This window comes from Gracilinanus agilis, chromosome 2 (genome assembly GCF_016433145.1).
Source record: "Gracilinanus agilis isolate LMUSP501 chromosome 2, AgileGrace, whole genome shotgun sequence".
Taxonomy (NCBI): Eukaryota; Metazoa; Chordata; class Mammalia; order Didelphimorphia; family Didelphidae; genus Gracilinanus; species Gracilinanus agilis.
The window spans coordinates 427,443,465-427,469,660 of NC_058131.1; the positions used below are offsets into that span (position 1 = coordinate 427,443,465).

Below are 26,196 nucleotides of genomic sequence, written 5' to 3' on the forward strand. Positions count from 1 at the left end.
CAGGGGCTGCTGGAGACTCCACATAGTGAGTGGGGGAGGGGTCCTGGGATTCCACTTCTATACCCTCAGACCCAACAGTTCAAGAATTCAAGCCTTTTTCTTGAGGTACCTCTTGAGCTATCCAGCAGTAAGATCCCCCTGCTCTGTCCCCTTGTTAGATTTGGTCCTCTTTCTTCTTGAAGTGCATTGTTTTCTATCTCAGTGTGGAAAGGGTGTGGAGGTTTTAAGATTTGCTCTGTCTAAGCCGCCATCTTCCCAGAATTCCTCACCAGTGAGTTATTTTGACAAAACTCCATTCGTCTCTTCCCTACTTCATTTTTGTACTAAAAGACCCAATTTTCCTGTTACTCATATTACTTTTTGATCTATCATGCCAATCACTCACGACAAATGTGACATCTTTTTTTTATTTGCTAATGCTATTTCTAGAAGATGTAGTTCTTCATAGAATTGAGCATCTTTGGCCTCTTTGGCATCAGTGATTGGAACATAGATTTGTATTACTATGATATTGATCAATTTGCCTTGGATTTCACACAGATATTGTCATTTTTGAAATTATATCCCTTATGACATCTTTTCTGAATATGGAGTGGAGGTGATAAACAGATTTAAGGGATTAGATCTGGTAGATAAAATGTCTGAAGAATATGGATAGAGGTTCACAATATTGCACAGCAGGCAGTGATAAAAATATTCCAAAGGGAAAAAAGAGCAAGAAAGCAAAATTTCTGACTGATAAGGCTTTAAAAATAGCGGAGGAAAGGAAAACAAAAGGCAAAGGAAGAAAAGGAAAGCTATATCCAACTGAATGCAGAATTCTTGCAAATAGCAAGGAGAGATATAGTTTTCTTAAATGAGCACTGCAAAGAAATATAAGAACACAACAGAATGGAAAAGATAACATCTTCATGAAAATTAGAGATATCAAGGAAAAATGTTTCATATAAATATGGACATAATAAAAGAAAAAATGATAGAGACTTAATGGAAGTAAAAGAGATTAAGAAGAGGTAGCAAGAATGATCAAAAGAACCATGCAGGAAATTAAGATCATTGACAACCATAATGGTGTTGGAAAATGTATTAAAGTGGGTCTTAGGAATCACGGCTAACAGCAATGCTAGTAAGGTGATAGAATGCTACCTTAGCTATTTAAAAGCCTAGAAATTGATGTTATTGAAATGCTGTACTCGGTACTCAAAGAAATTTGGAAATCTTGAGTGGCTACTGGATTGGAAAAGATCAATTTATGTCTCAATCCCAAAGAAGAGCAATGTCAAATAATATGCAAAATACCAAACAACTGTACTCATTTAAGACTCTGCAAGCTAGGATTCAGCAATATATGAACCAAAATTATAGAAGAGTAGGCTGGTTTCAGAAAGACAAAACTACAGGCCAAATTGCCAACATTCTCTGGATTATGGAGAAAGCAAGGGAATTCCAGAAAAAAAAAATCTACTTCTGCTTCATTGACTTTACTAAAGCCCATGATTGTGTGGATCACAACAAAATATGGCATGTCCACAAAGAAAAGAGTACCAGATTATTTCACTCATCCACCTCTATGCAGGCCAAGAAGCAACAGTTAAACCAAACATGGAACACTGATTGGCTTAAGATTATATGACAAGGCTTATTTGTTTAATTTATATGCAGACTACATCATGCAAATGCCAAGCTGGATAACTCAAAAGCCAGAATTAAGGTTGCTGGGAGAAATATCAACAAGCTCAGATATGCAAATGATACCACTCTGATGGCAGAAAGTGAAGAGCTAAAAAGTCTTTTGATGAGCATGAAAGAGGAGAGTGTAAAAGCCGACTTGAAGTTTAACATCAAAAAACTGAGATCATGGCATCATTTCCTGACAATGTCAGATTTTATATTCTTTAGCTCAAAGATCACTACAGATGGTAACTAAGGCTATGAAATTCTCTATAAGGAAAGCTATGACAAATCTGGGCAGCATACTAAAAAACAGAGACATTTCCTTGCCACAAAAGTCCATATAGTAACAACTGTGGTTTTTGCAGTAGCAATGTATGGCTGTGAGAGTTGGACTATAAGGAACCTAAGAGCCACAGAAATGAGCTTTTGAATTGTGATGCTGGAGAAGACTTTTGAGAACCTCTTGAACAGCAAGGAGATCAAATTGGTCAATACGTAAAGAAGCTAATTCAGACTATTCATTAGAAGGACAAATACTGAAACTAAAGCTCAAATATTTTGCTCCCATAATGAGAAGATAGGACTTATTCTCCTGATGTTAGGAAAGCTTGAAGGCAGAAGAAGAAAGAGACAGTAGAAGATGAGATAGATAGGTAGTGTTATGGAAACAATAAAAATGAGCTTGGGCAGATTCCAGGAGATAGTGAAGGATAGAAGGATCTGGTATGCTCTATCCATGGGGTCACAAAGAGTCAGACATGACTGAATGACTGAATAATAGTAGTATATGTAACTAGTTTATAAATAAAGACAAGAACCTGATGACTAGAAGAATGTCAGTGTCTTCAACAGAAATAGGGAAAGAAAGAGAGGCAGTTTAAGAGAAAAGACGATTTTTATTTAGACATATTAAGTTAGAAATCCTTATAGGGCTCCTAATTGGGAGATATCCAGGAGGCATCCAATAGTAATATTGGTCTGTAGCTCAAAAGAGAGCTTGGGGCTGGACATATAGATCTTGGAGTCACCTGTACCAAGGTGACTGATAATCTCATTGGAATTCATGAACTCATACAAATTTCAGAGACGAAAGGACCAAGACACAAATGGCATATTCACATGTAGAAAATTGGACAAAGATTGTGATCCCATAGAGGAAAACAAAAAGAGACACTCAGAGAGGTAGGTAAGCTTGAAGAGAGTAAATATAAAAATTTATAAACACTTTTTATAAATAATAGTTACTCAAGTAATTTCCAGTCTAATAGAAAAGAGATGGCATGCACCTAAATAGCATAAAGTAGAATTAATAAAGGAAAAGGAGGAATAAAGACAAGATTGTTTCTAAAACAACAACTATGAGGATATGGGAGGTGACTGATCTTTTAAATCAATCTAGCTTTCGATCTAAAAGAAGGAGATGGTCAACACTATCAAATTCTTCAGAGAGGTCGAGAATAAGGGCTATGAAACGTGTCATTCCCAAAGGGGGTATAGATGGATACACAGAAAGGTGCTTCTATAAGCTGGACCTGATAAGCCGGCCCAAGATCCTCAGGTGGTAAATGGAACTAGGCTGAGTGGGATAGTGATGCCTGGATACCCACTAAGGCAGGGGTCGGCAACCTTTTTGGCCACGAGAGCCATAAACGCCACATTTTTTAAAATGTAATTTCATGAGAGCCGTACAGTGCTCACAGTGCACGCTCCTGTAACAGTGCCTGAAAAAAAATTGACTTTATGGCTCCTGCAGAAAGAGCCATATCTGGTCCTCAAAAAGAGCCAGATATGGCTCAGGAGCCATATGTTGCTGACCCTTGCACTAAGGTGTACTGGCAACCACCAGAGCTTATGGATGATCAACTCAGCTAAACACCTGACCCCATTAACAGTGCCCAAGCCAAAGTTATTGAGGGAGAAGCTGTATGTATTGTTCAACAGCTCTTCTGGTTCCTTGGCTTGGGGTTAGGTTAAATGATAAAGGTTGGTTATAGGCTAGTTGTTAGTATTTGAATAGATAATGCTAACTGACTGCGATGTTGATAAATCATTTTCCTCTTTGGCTGTGGTTGTTCACTTGCCCTCAGAATGAATGCCAATCCTCACTTGAATCAAGTTTGAAACAGGATTTAATGCTTTGGCTCAAAGGGGTTAGGAAATAGGATAAGGAAGGAGGTGTTGGGAATGGTTATGCTATATCTAATGAGAGTTAAAAATGAGCATCAGGTTGGTATTTGGCTAGAGATTCTTCTCCCCCTCAAGACCCTGGTCAGACCCGGCTGTGGTCTAGACCAAAGGAAAGGAAGGGGTAGTGATAATCTTCTTGACAGCTGTGTTGTTATCTCTCAGCTCTGTTAGTAATAGGTGAATGAACTTTTAATGGCAATATGTATGGATGCTGGATCTGCAGGTCTATAGGCCTACACACCCTTCTCCACCTCTCCCTCCAGAAATTCCCTTCTCAAGACTGAGACCAAGAATGGCTGAGCCCCTGGGATTTTATAGAGGTGGTCCCAACCGTCTTTTGCCCTCGTCTCATGCCATCTGGGTAAATTCCAAGTTCCATAACCAATGATCTGTCACTCGAACTATTCTCCATCTTTTTCCAGAAGTTATCTATAACAAAAGGCCATAGGATTTGGCAATACAGAGATCATTGTTAAATTGTTACTTTTGGAGATAACAGTTTCAGTTGAGTTGGAAGCCAGGTCCAAAGAGGTTGTAGAAAGGGTGGGAGGTGAGAAAGTAAAGGCAACATCACTTTTAGTTTGTCTGTGAAAAGTACAAAAGATAGAAAACGATAGGTTGTGGTTTTGTTTTTTTTTTAACTAGTACTCCTCCTTATGTACTCTGCTTTCTATCCAAACTGGAAAGCCAATTTGTTCTCTGGTCTCATCTTCTCTTTTCCACTTTTGTGTTTTCACAAATTTCTCCCCTATTCCCTTTGTTTGGAATACACTCTCTCACCTTCACCTAATGGTATTCTTTTCTTTCAAAGCTTACTCAAGTTGTCTTTCCTGATATCTCTAGCTTAAAGTAAACTTTCGCCTCAAACTTTTAAAAAATATAATATTGTCATTATTCTTTCTCTTTCTTTATTAATTCTACTTTATGTCACATTCATTTGGGTACATGATGTATTAGACTGAAAATTACCTGAGGACAAGAAATATAATTTATAACTTTTCTTATTCCTCTAGCACCCAAAATATTATACTGAACATAGAAGGCATTTAATAAATATTGATTTAAGTTGAAATGGCAAGAGGGTATTCCTAAAGTGGGCACCACTGCCCCCTGGTGGGTGCTGCAGCAATCCAGGGGAGTGGTGATGGCCAGAGGTGCATTTATCTTTCCTATTAATTGCTACTAAAATTTTTAAAAAATTAATTTCCAGGGGGCTAAGTAATATTTTTTCTGGAAAAGGGGTAGTAGGCCAAAAAAAGCTAGGGAACCACTGGTATAGTAGGATGATAAATCATTAATGTTGTCATTGCCTCCTCTTAGATGGCATCAGCCCTTTGTATTTCAATCAACATACCAACCAAGATTTAGAGTTAATGGTTTTGAGAGCATTGATGAAATAATCTCTGCCAAGAATTTTGAGTTTCCCAATGGAAAAACACTATATGTCAAATCTAAGTGTTTAATACAGAAAGATTTCATATAATACTTCTCCCTGTAAGATTAAAATTAATATCCAATAACTCCAAGTATTATACTTTATAAGATTTGTTAATAATCACTTGAAGTAGAGGTAAAGTATAGCCTAAGTAAAGAGCACTTTACTGGACTCTGAAAGTCAGAGAAAAGGGAGAGGAAGGATGTGGTTACAGAAACTTATCTCCAAAAACCTAAGGACATAATATAAAGATGAAAGTGGGATGCTGGGAAATGTAGTTCTGGGGTACAAAATTCTAATTACATATCCCTTACTCTCATTTCCCCTCATTCTATAACACTATCCAAATTGTTTTTTTTTAACCCTTACCTTCCATCTTAGAATTAATACTGTGTATTGTTTCCAAGGCAGAAGAGTGGTAAGGGCTAGGCAATGAGGGTTAAGTGACTTGCCCAGGGTCACACAGCTAGGAAGTGTCTGAGGCCAGATTTAAACTAGGACCTCCTGTCTCTAGGTCTGCCTCTCAATCCACTGAGCCACCCAGCTGCCCCTGATTGTCCAAATTATTAAAGCCTATCTAAAACTGGCTCTTGACAAGTTCAGGGCACTCAGATACATTATATGAGACATTTTCCAAGATTTTCAGTTTTCTCCAGTGTCTTTGACCAGTTCTTTATCACTTTATCCTTGCTTCCTCCATATAATATTTTGTTTACTTCCTTTGTTATTCTTTTCATGCTGCTCATGCAATTATAAATATTTTCAACTTTATTCAAAGTACATGTTATTAGATTTGTAGATTGTGGACCACATGAACTTAGCCAACAATATACCTACAAAGAAGAATCAAATAAAGAGCTGAGTCAAGAGGAATTGTCTATGGAAGCAGAGATTTCTTTTTGTTCAATCATTTTTAATTTTTTAGAAAAAATTTTTCCATGGTTACATGATTCCTGTTCTTATTATTCCCACCACTGCCCCAACCCCTCTCCCCATAGTGGACACATGCATTTCCACTGGTTTCTTCATGTGTAATCAATCAAGATCTATTTCCATATTATTGATAATTGCATTAGGGTCATTTAGAGTCTATATACCAAACCATGTCCACATCAACCCATGTGTTCAAGTAGTTGTTTTTCTTCTGTGTTTCCACTCCTGCAGTTCTTCCTCTGAATGTGGGTAGCGTTCTTTTCCATAAATCTCTCAGAATTGTCCTGTATCCTTGCATTGCTGCTAGTACAGGAGTCCATTACATTAGATTTTACCACAGTGTATCAGTCTCTGTGTACAACATTCTCCATGTTCTGCTCCTTTCACTCTGCATCAATTCCTGGAGGTCATACCAGTTAACATGGAATTCCTCCAGTTTATTATTCCTTGGAGCACAATAGTATTCCATCACCAACAGATACTCCAGTTTGTTCAGCCATTCCACAATTGAAGGGCATACCCGCATTTTCCAGTTTTTTGCCACCACAAAGAGCACAGCTATAAATATTTTTGTATCAGTCTTTTTCCCTATGATCTCTTTGGGGTACAAACCCAGCAATGGTATGGCTGCATCAAAAAGCAGGCAATCTTTTAGCGCTCTTTGGGCATAGTTCCAAATTGCCATCCAGAATGGTTAGATCAGTTCACAACTCCACCAGCAATGCATTAATGTCCCAATTTTGCCACATCTCCAACATTCATTACTCTCCCTGTTGTCATTTTAGCCAATCACACCAATTTAGGTGTAAAGTGATACCTCAAAGTTGTTTTGATTTGCATTCCTCTAGTTATTAGAGATTGAGAACACTTTCTCATCTGCTTATTGATAGTTTTGATTTCTTTATCTGAAAATTGCCTATTCATGTCCCTTGCCCATTTATCAATTGGAGAATGGCATGATTTTTTGTACAATTGATTTAGCTCCTTGTATATTTGAGTAATTAGACCTTTATCAAAGTTTTTTGTTATAAAGATTTTTTTCCCAGTTTGTTGTTTCCCTTCTGATTTTGGTTGCATAGAACCCTTTTTAATTTAAAATAATCAAAATTATTTGTTTTACCTTTTGTAATTTTTTTCTAACTCTTGCTTGGTTTTAAAATCTTTCCTTTCCCAGAGATCTGACAAGTGTGCTATTCTGTGTTCACCTAATTTTCTTATAGTTTTCTTCTTTATATTCAAGTCATTCACACACTCTGAATTTATCTTGGTGTAGAGTATAAGATGTTGATCTAAACCTAATCTCTCCCATTATTGTTTTCCAATTTTCCCAGCAGTTTTTGTCAAATAGTGGATTTTTGTTCCAAAAGTTGGGCTCTTTGTGTTGCTGACATCACTTACCCCAAGTCTATTCCACTGATCCTCCCTTCTGTCTCTTAGCCAGTATCATTGTTTTGATGACCACTGCTTTATAGTACACTTTAATATTTGGTACTGCTGGGCCACCTACCTTCATGGTTTTTTTTTCATTATTTCCCTTGATATTCTTGATCTTTTGTTCTTCCAAATAAACTTTGTTATAGTTTTTTCAAATTCAGTAAAGAAGTTTTTTGGTAGTTTGATAGGTATGGCACTAAATAAGTAAATTAATTTGGGTAGAATGGTCATTTTTATTATGTTAGCTTATCCTACCCAAGAGCAATCAATGTTTTTCCACTTGTTTGGATCTAGTTTTAATTGTTTGGAAAGTGTTTTGTAGTTTTGTTCATATAATTCCTGTTTGTTTTGGTAGATAAGTTCCTAAGTATTTTATATTGTCTAGGGTGATTTTAAATGGTGTTTCTCTTTCTAACTCTTGTTGATGCAATGTCTTGGAAATATATAGAAATGCTGATGATTTATGTGCATTTATTTTGTATCCTGCAACTTTGCTAAAGTTGTTGATTATTTCTACTAGCTTCTTAGTTGATTCTCTAGGATTTTTTAAGGAGACCATCATATCATCTACAAAGAGTGATAGCTTAGTCTCCTCATTGCCTATTTTAATACCTTCAATTTCTTTTTCTTCTCTAATTGCTACTGCTGATGTTTCTAGTACAGTGTTAAATAATACAGGTGACAATGGGCATCCTTGTTTCATGCCTGATCTTATTGTGAAGGCTTCTAATTTATCCCCATTGCATATGATGCTCATTGATGGTTTTAGATATATACTGTTTATTATTTTTAGGAAAGGTCCTTCTATTCCTATACTTTCTAGTGTTTTCAATAGGAATGGGTGTTGTATTTTATCAAAGGCTTTTTCAGCATCTATTGAGATAATCATGTGATTTTTGTTTGTTAGCTTGTTGATATGGTCAATTATGTGGATGGTTTTCCTAATGTTGAACTGTCCTTGTATTCCTGGTATAAATCCCACCTGATCATGATGGATAACACCCTCATGATCCCTTGGTGTGGAGTCTTTTTGCTAGTATCCTATTTAAGGTTTTTGCATCTATGTTCATTAGGGAGATTGGTCTATAGTTTTCTTTCTCTGTTTTTGGTCTGCCTGGCTTTGGAATCAGTATCATATTTATGTCATAAAAGGAATTTGGTAGGACTCTTTCTTTGCTTATTACATCAATAATACTATAATTTGTATAGTATTGGGATTAGTTGTTCTTTGAATGTTTGATACAATTCACTTGTGAATCCATCAGACCCAGGCGATTTTTTCTTATGGAGTTCTTTGATGGCTTGTTCAATTTCTTTTTCTGATATTGGATTAAGTATTCTATTTCTTCTGCTATTAATCTAGGCAATTTATATTTTTGTAAATATTCATCCATATCACCTAGATTGCTATATTTATTGCCATATAATTGGGTAAAATAGTTTTTAATCATTGCCTTAATTTTCTCTTCATTAGAGGTGATGTTGTGGATAAAGGGGGGGTACACTAAAGTTCAGGGGGTGCTCTCCTTCCTGAGTGATGGAGGGGTAAAAGGTGATTGAGGTAATAGGAGAGGAATGAAAGGGATGACTGGGTTTAGGGAGGAATGGACAAGGCAGTGTTAGGATGGTAAGGGTACAGGGTGAGGTATTCAAGAGAGGCAGCTGACACAGACTAGACACCCAGGCTAGACACAGAGGATATTGGGGTAATAGGCTGAACCCTTCCAGGCAAGAAAGGTGCTTTTACATACACAAGGAATAGGGTCAGTCAGAAGTGGTTTGAATCTGACTTGAGGGCTTTCTTGTCAGTTTCTCAAGTCCTCAAAGGAGGAACCACAAGGCTCCTCCCTGTCAATGAAACTGAAGGGATTCAGGAGGAAGTGTCGGGTAACTACTTCCTCCCAAGATAGATACTTCCAGTTTCCCTCGGGAAATAAAAGAGAATTATTCCTTCCCCTTCACCCTTGCCTAATTCTTCAACACAAAGATTCTCCAGAGGGTTTGATTAGGTAACCAAGGGTTTATTAATGTTTCAGGGTTGGTCTGGAAGGAGACAGGGGTTTGGGGTTCCTGACAGCCGCTAGGGAGAAACTCAAGGTGGGGGAGGGTCTCAGGAATGGGTTAGCCTGAGAGAGAACCTGCTCTCTCAGCCTGGGAAGATTTAGCTGCTTTTAAGGTAGAGGGTATAATAAAGGGATAGTTTGAATTCAAGGATGTCCTACTTGCCTATTGGGGAAAACTAAACCCACAAAGTCTTTTCACTAAAAACCCAAAAGCCACCCTGCCTCCCAGAGCCCTGGAAAAACAGGCAGGGAAAACAGGGAAATAATATGGAGAAGGTCAGGGAGTGGTCCAGATAAATTAGCTAGGTTCAAACTGTCCAAAGACAAGGCACAGGCTGAAAGCCAAAATAGAGCTCTGATTGATCCTTCCGCTCTGTTCAAGCTTCAGGGACCAACTGAACTTTCTCTCAGAATTCTAAGACTTAACTGCCAGAAGTTTTCAATTGGCCCCCTGCAAGAGCAAAAACCTCTTGCATCTTTTGCATTACAGTGAGGTCTCCCTTTTCATTTTTGATACTGTTAATTTGGTTTTCTTCTTTCCTTTTTTTTATTAGATTTACCAGTACTTTGTATATTTTATCTGTTTTTTCAAAGTACCAGCTTCTAGTCTTATTTATTAATTCAATAATTCTTTTACTTTTGATTTTTACCAATTTCTCCTGATTTTTAGTATTTCTAATTTAATTTTCATCAGGGGATTTTTAATTTCTTCGCTTTCTAGTTTTTTAAGTTGCATGCCCAATTTATTAACTTCTGCCCTCCCTAATTTGTTAATAATATATGCACTCGATGATATAAATTTTCCCCTTAGTACTGCTTTGGCTGCATCCCATAGGTTTTGGTAAGAAGTCTCATCATTGTCATTGTCTTCAGTGAAATCATTCATTGTTTCTACAATTTTTTCTTTCACCAACTTATTTTGAAGAATCATATTATTTAATTTATAATTAGTTTTTGATTTGCCTCTCCATATATCCTTGCTAATAACTATTTTATTCCATTATGATCTGATAAGGTTGCATTTATTATTTCTGCTTTCTTGCATTTGTTTGCCATGTTTCTATGCCCTAGTACATGGCCAATCTTTGTGAGTGTTTCATGTGCTGCTGAAAAGAAGGTGTATTCCTTTTTGTCCCTATTTATTTTTATCCAAAAAATCTATTAACTCTAATTTTTCTAGGATTTCATTCACCTCTCTTATTTCCTTCTTATTTATTTTTTGGTTTTATTTACCTAGATCTGATAGGGGAAGGTTTAAGTCTCCTATTAATATTGTTTTATTATTTATTTCCTCCTTGAGCTCTGTCAGTTTCTCCTTTAGAAATTTGGATGCTATACCATTTTGTGCATACATGTTGAGTACTGCTATTTCTTCATTGTTTATACTGCCTTTTATCAGGATGCTGAGATGTCTGATGACAGTTGCCAGTCTGGTTATACTGCCTTTTATCTGGAAGCTGAGATGTCTGATGACAGTTGCCAGTCTGGTTTATAGAAGTGGCAATAACATGGTCCTGAATTGCCATCACTGTCTTATTGTTAAGATTAAGCAAGGAAATGAGAAAAAAATAACTACACAGCTTATTGATGTTGTCTATAAAAATTTAGCACTTACCAAAAATTTAGTAAGACATAATTTAGGAATTATATATCAGAAGTTCCCTAGACTGACAGATGAAAAATCAACAAATTATAAATTCAGAACTCAAAATAGAGAAGAGAGAACTCAATAAATTGCAATAGATATGGACCATTATCTAAACTAAACTGTTGCCCATAATTCCTAAATTTATAACACTGACCCATAATAACAAGAATATATTTGCTAGCTGTCACTATGCTGTATCTTCATAATCTTCAAGCTACATGGGTCAAAAAATAAAACTTTCAAAATATAAAGACAAAATAGAAGAGATCAAAATAATGTGAGAAGTGGATGAGATGCATGTTATCCTTGTTATTCTGTGTGCTACTTGAATTGAACCAAGGATGCTTTTAATGAGCCTACAGGGTATATGCTTACATCCTATTAGTTATTCAATTGCAAAAAGTTATTCATCACCCTCAATAATAATTCATAGAACATTCAATATGAAAGAATAGTAACAGGAGAGTAACTTATCTTGGGACCATTTCTGAACTTCCTTGGAAAAAATAATAACAAAAGCAACGAAAACTCACATTTTAAACTCACTCTAATGTTTATAATGTCATTTCCTCACACTATTCCTGTGAGGTAACTAGTAGAAGGATATAGATATAGATATAGATATAGATATAGATATTCTTTCACTGTAAAATCTGTCAGATTTGAATTTTTTTCAGTCTTGGTTCTTAAAAACCTCTGCTTTGACTGGCAGGGGTTATAGAAGCAATGGAGCACAGAGTGAAAGGCAGAAAATTTTCATATAAATATCAAAGAGAGGGTTATAGCTAAATTATTAATATATTTAAAGGTTAGAGGCTATTGGTTGAAGTAGACTGAATGTTGGGCCTGGATTTAAATTCTATTTCTGGTGCTTACTAGTTCTGTGGCCATGAACAAATCACATAACTTCTCTAAGCCTCAATAAGTTCTGTAAGATTATAAATTATGTATTTTTATCTGCATTAATAGGAAGAATTCTCACACCAGGAATTCCAATGTATTAGGCATCATAAGTCCTTAACCCTGATATCTGTAGTTCAGTATTGCTCAGAAGAACTAGACTGTTAGGAAGTGCTCCTATTTTAAAGGAGGTACAGAAATAGGATGTCCTTCACACTATAAAATTCTCCTTTTCATTCAGCCTCTTGGCTAGTACTTTCTTCTCAGGGTTACTACACTAATGTATGTCCTGTAGTTCAGAGTAAAAGCCTCTTCAAGCCAGTCCAAAGATTGTGTAATAAGTCTAAATAGCTGTTCTTTTAAAAAATTATTAGTATATAAATGATTATGATTAGTGTACACAAGACTAATTTGAATTTTTATAGCCATTCTCAACCCCACCTAACAAAATGCTGAGTGAAATCTGTCCACAACAGTAGAAAATTGAGATGAGATGAGCAGATTGACTAGGCAAACAAATGTAAATAATTTTATGAGACTTTTGATCCTTGATGAAATATTAATTCTGCCTATTTGTAACAGAGGTAAAAGTACTGAGTTGGGGAGTTTTTAATGATGGTAATTTGTTTATATTTTTGTTTTTGTTTTCTAACCAGTACCAGAAAATGTTGCCATTAGGCTCTAACATTGTTGGTCATGCTCTCTGTGTAAAATTCCATCTTCTCCACCAAAAAATTGGTGGACTTCTTTCTCCATGGCTTTAAGATTTGGGGAAACATGAAAGGAGGGAGGAGGAAGAAGAGAGGGTTCTAAATCTGCAATGGATTGGAAAGCTTCACCAACATTTCTACTTTGAAAGTCTCAAGGGACTCTGCTAGAAAGCTGCCTCCAATAATACTGAGCTCAGTTTGAAAATAAAATATACTGAGTTAATTCTGATTTGTAGGTCATGTGGGTGCACCATTACCCTGCAATTACATCAAACTGATAGATGTGGAAGAACTGAACTATTTTGCCTCCAAAGGAGAGGGAGAGGTAAGTGTAAGCTTGGGAGTTAGTCAGAGCTCATCATCTCTAGCACCAAGGAAAGCTCCTCATTGCTTTGTAAGTTTGTCATAGAGAATCACTACTGCAGGAGTGTGTGTGTGTGTGTGTGTGTGTGTGTGTGTGTGTGTGTGTGTGTGTGTGTGTGTATTTTGTGATTTTTTTCCTTGTATATACTCAAAGGGGGAATAACAGAAAAAAAGACTGTAAACATTAGTCTAGTTTATTTAGAGGTATGGAGACCTGAATCACCAGATTCATATTATATATTACATTTCATGTTTAAAACTGTGAGAGGACATTAAAATGCATTCAAGAAGAATCACATAATTTTGAGTTGAAAGAGACCTTAAAGACCATGTTATCCAAAATATACCTTAATAAAAATCTTTTCTACATCCCTGATAGTATAGTGCCATGGAAACAGCTCTAAATTTGGATTCAAATGACCTGGAATAGAATTCCAGATCTATTCCTTACTAGCTGTGTAACTCTCTGGACCTAAGTTTCTTTATCTGCAAAATCAATAGGCCAAACAAGACAGCTTATAAGATCACTACCAGATCCCTATCAGCTTTAAATATATAATCTTCTGAGATAATGAAAGGATTTCCCAGGTCTAATGCCTATCTGCTGTGCCTAGCCTTCATCTTGAGTCCCTAGTTATCATCTCTTATCTTCCATTGTGTTGCTTAGTGCCTATTCCCATTCTCAACTCCTAATTCCAATTTTTATCCCCAGTCAACATCTAATTCTTCTTTTCCTCACTAATAGCATGGACCCAAATGACAATCAAAATAACATTAAGAACAACATCATTTTACATTGGGCCTATTAAGTGCCAGGCCCAGTACTAACTGCTTCACAAATATCTCATTTTTGATCCTCATAACAGCTCTTGGCAGGAAGTGCCATTATTATGCCCAATTTGTAGTTGGAGAAACTGAGGAAAACAGAGTTGCCCAAGGTCACACAGTTTTTTATCTAAGGCAAGATTTGACATCAAGTCCAGTGTTCTGTCCCCTAGCTTTCTCCTCCTTACCCAATATGTCTCGGGTATTTGGCTGTTGGAGTTGTCCGCAAGCCTGTGAAAATAATATTTAAGGGCAAAACCAGAGGTCAAACACAAAATCAGCTAAGAAGTATCTGGGGTCAGATTTGAACCCAGGATCTCCTATCTCTAGGTCTGGCTCTCACTCCACTGAGCCACCTAGCTGAAACACAAGAGTTGCAACAGCAGGGTGTCACAGTCTCTTTGATGGATCAGAAACAATTGTAGCTAAACTTTACATGCTAACAGAGAGGATGTCTCTTTGGATTTCTTTTATACATTGGCTAGTATTATTATTCCCTCCTTTTTTATCATCATAGTTCACATTTCTGTAGGTCGAGCTTTAAGATTTATAAAGCACTTCCCTCTATCCAGTGTTATCCCCATCATACAGATTAAAAATCCAGTGCTTTATGAAGTTTTGACATACCTATAATCACACAGCTAGTATATGTGAGAACCAGAATTATCCAGGTCTCCTGGCTTCAAATCCAGTACAATTTCCAGGATATTATATTGTATTTGATTATATAATTGAATGCATGTGTGAGGTAAAATGTAGCCTTAATGACATAATACCATATTTCTATCCATGCTTGTAATCATCTACACATATTGCAAAAAAGTGAGATTTTTTCTTTATATTGTTTTCCCCATGTGATCAAAAGTATCTGCCATCTTGCCTCTATTCCTTCCTCTTCCCCAACCAAACACAAAGTCTATGTCTATATTTATGTCAGACCAAGTGTAGGATTTTCCCAGTGATTTCTAATGACTCAAGCTTGAGTAAAAATAACATCTGCACAGCTACAATTTCTTCCTTTCCCAGGAGATTAGCTGTAGAATTAAATGTAGAAACAGGCAAAAGCACCCTCTATGCTTTCCCTTTGAGTTACTCATCAAATAGAGTAATAGAGGAATGGCAACAATCCACTTTTTAAAAATCTGATTCTGTTTCCATTATATTATATTTCATATCTGATTCTGTTTCCATTATATTTGCATATGATAAGAGAGTAGAGGAACTCAGTTACCAGCAAGCACTGACTATCTGCTATGCCCCAGACCTGTCCTAATTGTGGTGGAGCATATAGGGATGATATATGGTCTCTGCCCACATAGAATTTAGTATTGGGATTAGATATATACACATAAAGAGGTGAATAACACAAGGTAGTAAATGTCAACGTAATGTTATGAAAGAGCTAAATCAAACTGGCCTGGCAGAATGGCAGAGGGAGAAAGTGCATTCCAAAAATGGAGAATTGAAACTTCCTTTTTTTTTTTTTTTTTTTTTTTTTTGAGGGAGAGGAGGGTGACTGGAGGCCAGGTTGCTGAGTCAAGTGCTCCCCCTAGAGTTTAACTAGGTTGATAGTAAAATTTGTTAGCCTTCATCAGTTAATGGGGTCTTTGTTTCATCCAGATCTGTGTGAAAGGACCAAATGTTTTCAAAGGTTATCTCAAAGACAAGGAGAAGACTGATGAGGCACTAGACAAGGATGGCTGGCTTCATACTGGAGATATTGGGAAGTGGTTACCTGTACGTATTATTTGCCTGCACTTTTTCCCTGAGTAATTTCAAGGAATTTTGCATCAAATTTGATTAAAGTTATTTAGCAAGCTTGCATGTTGTTGAAATGAGTGAAAGAAGTTTTGTAGATGCCATTTTCACCCATTTTCCCATAGATAATAAGCTTTATTAGGGCAGGAACTGTCTTCCCTACCCCCCTACCCCCATCTTTCTATCCCTAGCACTTAGCACATAGTGCCTTGCACATATTAGATACTTAATGAATGTTTGTTGAATTGTGCTAAAGGAAAAAGACATGAGATTTTAAATGAACTAAACAAAATGATACACTTGGGCATATTTGTCAAGCATCTTTCTTTGACAGCTGCTCGATCTGGGTTCCCTATGTCTCTGTATAGTACCTGATTCTATAAGCCTATTGTTCTTGAGCCTATTGCTCAACTGTTTTGATTTCTCACCAGAAAAGGTTGCCATAGTCATTCCAAACAGGAGGCTAAAAGAGATCATGCCTAGGTTCTTGAATGTTCCTTTATGACTGTAGCAATTTCTATGATTTTACCATTTTTAAATACCTATTTACTTCTTTGAGCACCCAATTTGAATTATTTTCTATTTGTAACACACTTCAGCTATTGAACAGCATATACTCTGCTTGGCTACAGTTTTTCTAAATTTTGTTTTGAATAGTGTGTTAAAACTGTCCAGATAAAAGACAATCTATTGTAATTATTTATTAGTTTTTACTAACAACCATTCCTCTTACTCAACAGACAGGAACTCTTAAAATTATTGATCGGAAAAAGCACATATTTAAGCTTGCTCAGGGAGAATACATTGCTCCAGAAAAGATTGAAAATATCTACATTCGAAGTGAACCCATAGCTCAGATCTATGTGCATGGAGACAGCTTACAGGTAAAGCCTAGAATTGCTGAATATGCACCCTTATTCTCCAATCTTGCTAAGAAGCAGGAGTATTCATAAAGATCAGAACATTCCAGTAGTTGTCACCAAATTAGAGTGAGCTTCCTCATTCCTCCAATCACAAAATCAATCCCAATACTTTACTGTTTTTCCCAAAGATTAAAGTATTAAAAATACTGATAAGCTATCCTTATCAAGGGCAGAGCTAGTCATTTTAGAAATCTTTAGAAATACACAACTGAATGAAATTTATTTCCAAAATAAGTGATGTCAAACTAAAAGGAATTCTGAATTATCAGTGTGTCCAGAAGTGTCATAATTCTAATCATTTAATGTAACTATAGTCAAAGAAGTGTCATAATTCTAATCATTTGATGTAACTATAGTCAAAGAAATGTTTAATGAGTCTTGTTGATGATGCCTTTTATTTTTATTTATATCACTGTAATTTCTGTTAAATACCCATTACCACTACCACTAAATGAAACCTTTATAATAAAGAAAAGTGATTTAAAAAGGCTTAACCAACAGATTGAGCCCATCTGACAGAATATGCATCCTGTCCACCTTTCTCCCACCACCTGCAGACCCCCCCCCATCTTTCCATCAAAAGGAGAGAAATGGGGGAGCAGCTGGGTGGCTCAGTGAATTGAAAACTATACCTAGAGGCAGGAGGTCCTAGGTTCAAATCCAGCCTCAGATACTTTCTAGATGTGTGACCTTGGGCAAGTCACTTAACCCCCATTGCTTCGCTCTTACCACTCTTCTGCCTTAGAACCAATATATAGAATTCTAAGATGAAAGGTAAGGGTTTAAAAAAAGAGAGAGAGAGAGAAATGATTCCTCCTCTTTCCTCCCCATTCATTAGAATGAATCATCATTCTTATGAATTTTTACATATAATTAGGGCAATACTTTGAATACTGAGCCTAAGGATGGTATCTAAATGATTAAGAAGAAAAATATGAAAAATCTGACAAGTATTATTAAGTAATTTCTAATTATATTGCTCTTACCACCATAAAGATTTAGAGGTGAAAGGGAAAAGTAAGTCACAGTTTCTTTTTCCCTCTCTCTATACTGTCACTGGGTTGGCATAATTAGAATAGGATTCTTACTTTTTTAAACTAGTTATTTGGTCTTATGAATTGACAATTTTAAAATAAGAATCACAAAATTGTTAGAGCTTTCAGTGAAAATGCAAAGAATTTTTCTGTATTATAGAATCAGTTGACTTGCTACCCAAGATTATATTAATGTATACATAATCAAAGTCAAACGATCAAAATATTTATGAATATGTTGACATACAGCTCTCTATAACTTGATATTAAATGGCAATTAAAAGTGTAAGTAATTAGACTGCTAATTAATCTATGGAATTTTATTTGTGGAGATTTTTCATAATTCAGATGAATATGCTGGATATACATATGAATTTTTCAAGAATACTAATAAATGAACCATGTCACAATCATTTTTTTTAATCGGGAAATGATAGGCCTTCTTGGTTGGCATTGTTGTGCCTGATCCTGAAGTCATGCCCAGTTGGGCAAAGAAGAAAGGATTTGATGGGACGTATGCAGAGCTCTGTCAAGACAAGGTATATGTCTTTGAGATTTTTTCTAAGACATTATTGCATATTGAATTATCTGTCTAATGACAGGGGAGCAATGAAAACTTGTACTTGTGAAACCTGGACTTCTTTGGAAGCCCCACTACAATGTGCTCTTAAATAAAGGGCTCATTTTTAGTGACTAATGGCCCTCCTCTCCAACTCCCCAAAAGAACAACCACAGTAACAGCAACAATAACAACAAACTGTGGCTTCTCTTAGAACTTAGAAAAATCATCACATCAGAAATTCAGGGCTGGAAAGAACCTTAGAGGTCACCTAGTCTAAACTACTTATTTTACAGAGGAGAAAACTGAAACCCAAATTGGGGAAGGGACTTGACCAAGGTCACATAACTAGTCAGTCTAAGGTCTTCTGACTCATATCCTAGTACTCTTTCCAACTATTAGGTGGCTTTGTTTTTATAAACACTATTATAATGATGAGTTGAAAATGAAATCTGACAGGTATACTTCATACAACTCACAGGGCCCTCCAAAGATGCAGACTGAAACCCATCCATACCAGCCCATCCTATCAGTATTCCTGTCCATCTTTCCATAAGGCTGCCACAGATGCCAGTATGCTGGAAACCTCCATCTATTGTTCCAGACATTGAGAGGGTACCAGTGGAGATCGTTCATTTATCATCCTTCATCCTTGCCATCTGACTACGTCTTGTCTTTCTGTCATGCATTTATTTGATGCCATCTTTTATTCCTGTCCTCATTTTAAGATCCTCATTGCTTACATGCCTGCTCACACCCACTCTCTGCCTTTCCATAGTCCTCTATTTGATATTCATTTTTAATTCTTTAAAGACCATTGTATTTCAAGTTTTACAGCAACACTGGTAGAATAAGTATTTTTTAAATGGGCTTTTATTTCCACAAGAAACTTGCCTAAAGGCAATATAGCTCACTCTTCAATTCAGGATCCAACTGATTTTCCATCTGAAATATCTGTCCCAGATATACATACTGATGGACAGATTTTACAGATTTTCCATTCAAATGCATGACATAATCTGGGTAATAGATATTCTTTATAGAATTGGTCTTTTCTATGTCAATGTTGTACTTAATCACAGACAAAATTAAAAGGGTCAGAAATCCTTACGGTGTAAGGTATAAGTCATTCCTCAAAGAGAAGAAGAGGACAGGGTATAATGCTGAAAGAAGTAGAAAAAAATTATCTTTAGTAAGAAGAGTTCTGTTCTATGAGGTCTTGTTCACATAGTTTAGTTTCTTCCTTTATAAAGTGATGGGAAGGGATTAAACTAATTTCCCATCAGCTAAAAATTTGACTAACCTATGATTCACACATTTAGGATACTGAATTCATGCATTGTCTAAATACCACTAGCAGAACACATCTGGAATTAAAAGCACAGTTAAAGCCAAGGCTTAGAAGCACCAGGTTAAGTGCTTATGTACCATTAAGAAAGCCTATGAGACCCCAGACTACTTGAAGATTTAGGGCCTTTTTTATTTTATGAATGTCTGGGTTTAGACAGAGCTACATTTTGAATAAATATGACAATATGGATTTCTGTAGCATTTAAAGATGCATATAGAAGCAACGAGGTAGCACAGTGGATAGAGTACTGAATTTGGTATCAGGTTTGAGTTCAAATTCAGTCCCAGACATTTACTAGCTATATGACCCTGGACAAGTCACTTAGGCTCTGCCATAGTCTCTTCATCTGTAAAATGGGGATAATAAAAAGACTTACCTTCCAAAGTTATGGTGAAAATAAAAGGAGATATTTGCAAAGTGCTTTGTAAACCTTAAGCACTACATAAATGCAAGTTATTGTTATTATTAATTTATAAAGTGCTTTCCTCAAAGTGGCCTGTAAGTTAGAGAGCACAGACACTGTAATTTCCATTTTATAGAAGAGAAAAACAAGGTTCATTCAGAAAAGCTAAGCTAGGACAAAAGGGCAATTACATAGCTAGAAAGAAGCTGGGACTCCCACCCAGGTACTTTTGATTCTGAAGTACCGTGGTCTTTCTGCCATCCTACATTGCAATGGAAAATATTCAATTGGGGTCAGAACACATGGGTTTTAAACTTGGCTCTACCACTCACTGCCTGTATGACTTCAGACAAATCACTTATCTTCTCTGACTGTTTCCTTGTATATAAATAAAAGGAGGACACTGGACTGGATGATCCTTAAGGTCTTTCTTAGACATTTCAATCTAACAGAGTTCATACACAAACCATTTTCTAAATGGAAGTTCCATTTAAATAGAAGTTTAAAGTACTTTTTCCATGTTCAGAAGCACTCATAGGGAATGGAGTTGGAACACAGGAAGATTGGGGGACATTCCACATGATACCAAAAAAGAGCACTGAAGAACATTGCTATTTATTAGTTACTCTGTAAACTAAAAATAATTTCCCATCAACCTCTGTTTAGAAACCATTGCTTCTTGATTTCAAAATGCATGCTCATCTTGTCTTCATAACTGAATTTGTATGGTTCATTTTAGGAGCTGAAGCAAGCTATAATGGATGATATGATCAGACTAGGAAAAGAAAGTGGACTTCATACCTTTGAACAGGTAAAGGACTTTGAATAGTTTATCTTTTGTTATCTTTGTTTAATAAGCTTTAATATTCCTTAAGTAATAAATCATAGCTATTAGTGTTTCTAATTTAAATCACGTAACAGTACTGAGGCTTCAGATTGTATTTTTTCCCAAGCTTTTGAGCATATTGATTTATTAAGCATTCCATGGCAATTACATAACAAATTAGGGCCAGGCCTCCTCAGCTTGGCACTCAACCCCTAACCCGGGGGTGGGAGAAGTGCTGATTTTATTTTTACATAAATTTTTTACCAATTACATATAATGTCAAATTTCCCTCACAAGTTTCCCTGAGTTATATGATCAGTCTTATCTCCCTCCCTCTCTTCTCTTCCCCATCCCAATGTGGCATGTGATTTGATCTGGGTTATACATGTATTATCATGCAAAACATATTTCCATATTCATTTTTGTAACTGAGTACAAATTGTAGTTTTTGAGTGAAGTTCAGACTTAAGAAGGTAAGTAGATTGAGTGATCCTAGGAAGGCATAAACTGTGATCTTTAAATTATAGTTCCTATAAGAGTTGTGTCCCTTATAAGAAGTAAAATGTATGGCAATGCTGTTCTCATTCCTTTTATATTACAATGAATATTAGCAAATGTCTACTAATTACAGTACATTTTTCTAGGCACTAGAGAGAAAGAAAGTTTAGGTAAAATCATGATCCTTGTCCTCAAGGAACCTTGAATCCTGCTTCATTTTCATTTTTAAGGGAGTCTGAAAGTGCTAGACTGGCTCTTTGGTTAGGTACAACATTTCTTTTGATAAAGAATACATGAAATTCCACATTGAACCAGATTAATGATCCTCTATTCTGCCTCAGTCCAAGTCAAGAGACATACACATGGATATGCAGGCAGGTCCTTCATGTCAGACTATAAAGTAAAGGGTAGCCTCAAATATTGACTTTCCTGTAACAATTTCTTGCGAATTCATCACACAACAATTTATCTGAACCATACTTGATCCAAATCTATCTGTAATAATATATAAAACTGCTCCAGATAGCCAAAAATTCAAGGTGGAAAATTTGTCAACATGAAAGTTAGATATTAATCAACTTGTTATATTTCACTATATATAATACTTTTTACAACTTATTTTTATATCATACAATTTGATAATCATCTGTGTATAAAGCAATTTCCATCTGATAACTAATAACTAGTTTTAGCAGCTCAGCGATCATGCAAAACTCTATTAGCCTAAAGTTTAGACCTGTTTCCAAAACTTCACCTTTATGGTATTTTCAAGGCTTAGTTCAGTCCAAGGTTAATAGATTCATAAGCCATCTAATCTAACCCCTTTGTTTTATTGATGAGTAAACTGTTAAATCACTTCCCCAGGGTCATTCAGCTTCTAAGTGTCAGAAATGAAAAAAAGTTTTAAGTCCTTACCTTCCATCTTAGAATCAATACTGTGTATTGGTTCCAAGGCAGAATAGCGGTAAGGGCTAGGCAATACTTGCCCAGGATCACACAGCTAGGAAGTGTTTGAGGCCAGATTTGAACCTAGGACCTCCCGCCTGGCTCTTAAACCACTGAGCCACCCAGTGCCCCCTCAGAAATGAAATTTAATGCAGGTTTTTCTGACTTTAAATTCACTATACCATGCTCCCTCTTCCATGGCTAAAAATATCTGGGATTTCCTTATTTGGTTAACCCCAGCATATTGATGAACAGAAGCATACTTAGGGATTAACCAAAATAAAAGGGAGATTATAGAGTATTACTCCCTATCTTCCATTTGGCCTCAAAAAGTTGTTTCTCCTAAAATGAATAAGAAAAGATGAACTAGGCAAAGTGAAAACTGTATCCTAACTCACACCTGCAATTATAGTATGATTCCACACTAGCATAAAAATTAGCTTTCAGAAGTGACCATGGACTGTCTAGCTTACATATGAAAATTACTTCGAGTTTTTAAATTCTTGGTGACATTTAAGCACTCTGATTTATTACAAGTCTACTTATATTTGTGTGTGCTATGAATGTATGTGTCCAATTCCAATTAAACGCTATGTTTTGTGTTTTTTTTTTCAGGTTAAAGCTATTTACATACACTCTGACATGTTCTCAGTACAAAATGGCTTGCTGACACCAACACTAAAGGCTAAGAGACCAGAACTAAGAGATTATTTCAAAAAACAACTAGAAGAGCTTTATTCAACCTCAATGTGAAGTTTGAGGGCAGTTCCTAACAGACTGGATGGTGTAGCAATATCCTAATGATGCTTGAAAGAGCAGTCAGAATGATTCATTTGAAAGTGACTAAGCACTTGACCTTATGACTGAGCCTTTTCTTGTCCCAAGAAATCTTTAACAAATATTTTCTCTATCATCACTGAGTACCATTTATTTTTATTGAACTGACATTGTAACAGGCTGCTACAAATATGGCATATGACAATGTAACGATATCAAGACATTATCTCCAGTATGGTATATCACTAAAATTAGTATATATGTATATAAAATCTCAATGTTCAGAGAAATCCTATTAAACATGGAGGGAAAAACTATAATTGAAATATTCTACATAATTATTTGCAAGCTAGTCACAAGATGAAGTATGTATCTAGGCAAAGTTGGTCTACCTCATTTAATAACATACTCAAAAATCACATGTAAGTCTTTAAATTAGGTGTTATAATAAATCTTGTTCAAATAGTAAATATTGTTCAAAGCAGAAAGCATTTTCTACATTTGGCAGAACTTCAGTGTCTCTCAACATTAACTAATCCTTATTGATATGATCAACACACATTTCAGGCAAAGGAGCAAGTCATCGCTGTTTCATGCTTAGTCATAATCATGAGAAAAAAAACAGGGGTAAACCATACAGGGATTACTCGGAAAGATATATTACAAACATATTTCCAGGATGATATCTGTATATTCATGGACTTTAAAGTGGCACAAACTCTTAAAGGTTATATTTTCTGACTCTCCAAAAGGCCCCGTGAGAAAGACTTGAAAACAACAGCAAACAACAAAACAACCAACTTCTCAGGGTAGAATACTGTTAATGTAAATAAGCTAGCTCTATGCTAGAATATTCCAGTTATCCACTCTAAACTGTGAATGCCAACACTAGCAAACCCAATTAGATGAACAGTTCTATAGAGCCATAGATAAATTAGGATAGAATCTGGAACTGGCCCATCACAAGAAATCTGCAAAATACTTACCTGCTTAAGATGAAAAGAGAGCTTTGGTTCCTTATTCCTAGAATACTATACAAGATGGGGTACCATTCCACAAAGGTAATATGGTTCCACATCCCATACAGTTCTGAATTTAGAATTCAACAACCCCCTGCAAATTGCTACTGAAAAATGCCATGATGCAGCTTGGAGTATGGAAATGTGTTAAGGTCACCCATCTCTTAACATCTCTGAATGGTTTTAAAAACTAAAGATGACTGTTTTTCTCATATTATGGCTACTACGGCTGTCTTTCTTTGCTGCAATGGGAAAAAAATGTCCTCTACATGGACATCATCAGTTTCATACATCATGAGCCCAGTTTACAGGGAGAGCAATTTAAATTAGACAACAATCACTCTTCTACTGGGAAGGTTAGAACTCCAAGAAAGAGAGAACAAAATAATTTTTCCCTTTTAGAGATTCTGTGACTGGAAGCCAAAGGTGCTGAGTGATTCAACAACCAAGCAACCAGAGATGCTCTTTTTGGCCAGAGAGGATCCTAACTTTTTGTAAATAAATGCAGTCACTTAGAATCTACATACATATGTGGGCCTGCTTAATGAATGCCTTCTGGAGCAACAATCTGATATTTGTTTTTCAGCCCAGACTGGAATGGACTAAACCTTCAATCTAAAAATCTGATGTATTTATCTTATCTGTCACATACTTTAACATATCTCTCAAATTCCATTGCATGCTTTTGCAAGTTTAATAAACAGAATGAATGAACTAGCTGTATGCAGATTGGCAAATTACATTTCTGGATGAGAAATACTCAAAATGTAAAAAAGATTGCATCTATATTGCATTGATGTTTCTTTATATAGAATTTGACTTACCAAAAGCTAAATTCACTGCTTGACTGATATTGATGCAATTTTATAGGCAAGTGTCTTGTTTCTTAATTAAACAGAAATGAAAAAGAAGCTACTTTCAATTGTTCTTCCACTGTGGTATGAACTTCATTATTTACCTTTATTTCCAAGAGAATCTTACATGAACAAAAGAGTGCAAAAGTATTTTTGTACAAAAAAGAGAAACCCTATTTTTATCTGACTTGTGCCCTGTACCTAATAACTCTAGTTAATTATTATTAAACACATAACCAGTTTTATCTCACTTAAAAGATCTACTGTTTCTTGTCTTTCTTGAATCGTAGAAATGATCACATATGGCCACAAAATGAGAGTAGTTAGCAAGTCTAAGTTGAACTGAAATGAATGGCATGGGTCCTAAATATGTTGCATGCTACATTGCTATGTCCCTATCGACTAATACTACCTAATTTCCTAATGAAAGACAATCAAGGCAACATTTTCTTAGTGCAAGTCTTCAATGCCACGAATCAGCATTCTTTATCTAGACAGAAAAAGGTGAATTGTTTTAGTAGTCAAGACAGGAAAAAGCCATACTGGAAATATTTAACCATCCCTTAACAGATTCATATTAACTTAGTCCCTTAGATTTCACTAACTGTGGTGGTATAATCCCACAGTGTTCTTGTTCGACTGGCAGGGTCTTACCTGGTCTTAAGTGCATTCAGCCTTTTAGCTTGCTTCTCATTTAAATTATGCTTACTATTCATGATTTGCTGGAGATATGTTCCTAACATTCTTTTACATGCATACTCTCAAATATAATTTGCACTAATTTTATTCACGTTGGCCACAAAGGCTGTCTTGTTAATCTACATTCAGGTTAATTCCAACAAAAAAGAATATGCATGTAGCATCCAATGTCAGTTATATGCAATCTGTCCTGCAATCTGCCATATGTAAAAAAACCAGGAAATAAACAGCAAATTCCCACAACTCGAATAAATTATTTTGGGGCCCTAAACTTACAGAACTGCAAAAAAAACAAAACTTTTTTCATTACAAATGTGAATTTTTTACTTATAAAATTCTTACTGAATAATAATAGTTTTTGCGGCTCAATGTCAACAC

General features: G+C 35.8%; 1 protein-coding gene across 4 annotated transcripts in view; it reads left to right on the forward strand.

Annotated features, from left to right (window-relative positions):
* ACSL6 (acyl-CoA synthetase long chain family member 6) overlaps positions 1-23,222 on the forward strand; it is a 77,750-nt gene extending 54,528 nt beyond the window's left edge. For all 4 annotated transcript variants that reach the window (XM_044661909.1, XM_044661910.1, XM_044661907.1 and 1 more), the window contains exons 15-20: positions 13,221-13,309; positions 15,793-15,909; positions 16,671-16,814; positions 18,325-18,426; positions 20,940-21,011; positions 23,085-23,222. In XM_044661909.1, coding sequence (XP_044517844.1) covers positions 13,221-13,309; positions 15,793-15,909; positions 16,671-16,814; positions 18,325-18,426; positions 20,940-21,011; positions 23,085-23,222 — 662 coding nt within the window. The remainder of the gene's footprint in view (positions 1-13,220; positions 13,310-15,792; positions 15,910-16,670; positions 16,815-18,324; positions 18,427-20,939; positions 21,012-23,084) is intronic.
* The last annotated feature ends 2,974 nt before the right edge of the window (positions 23,223-26,196 follow it).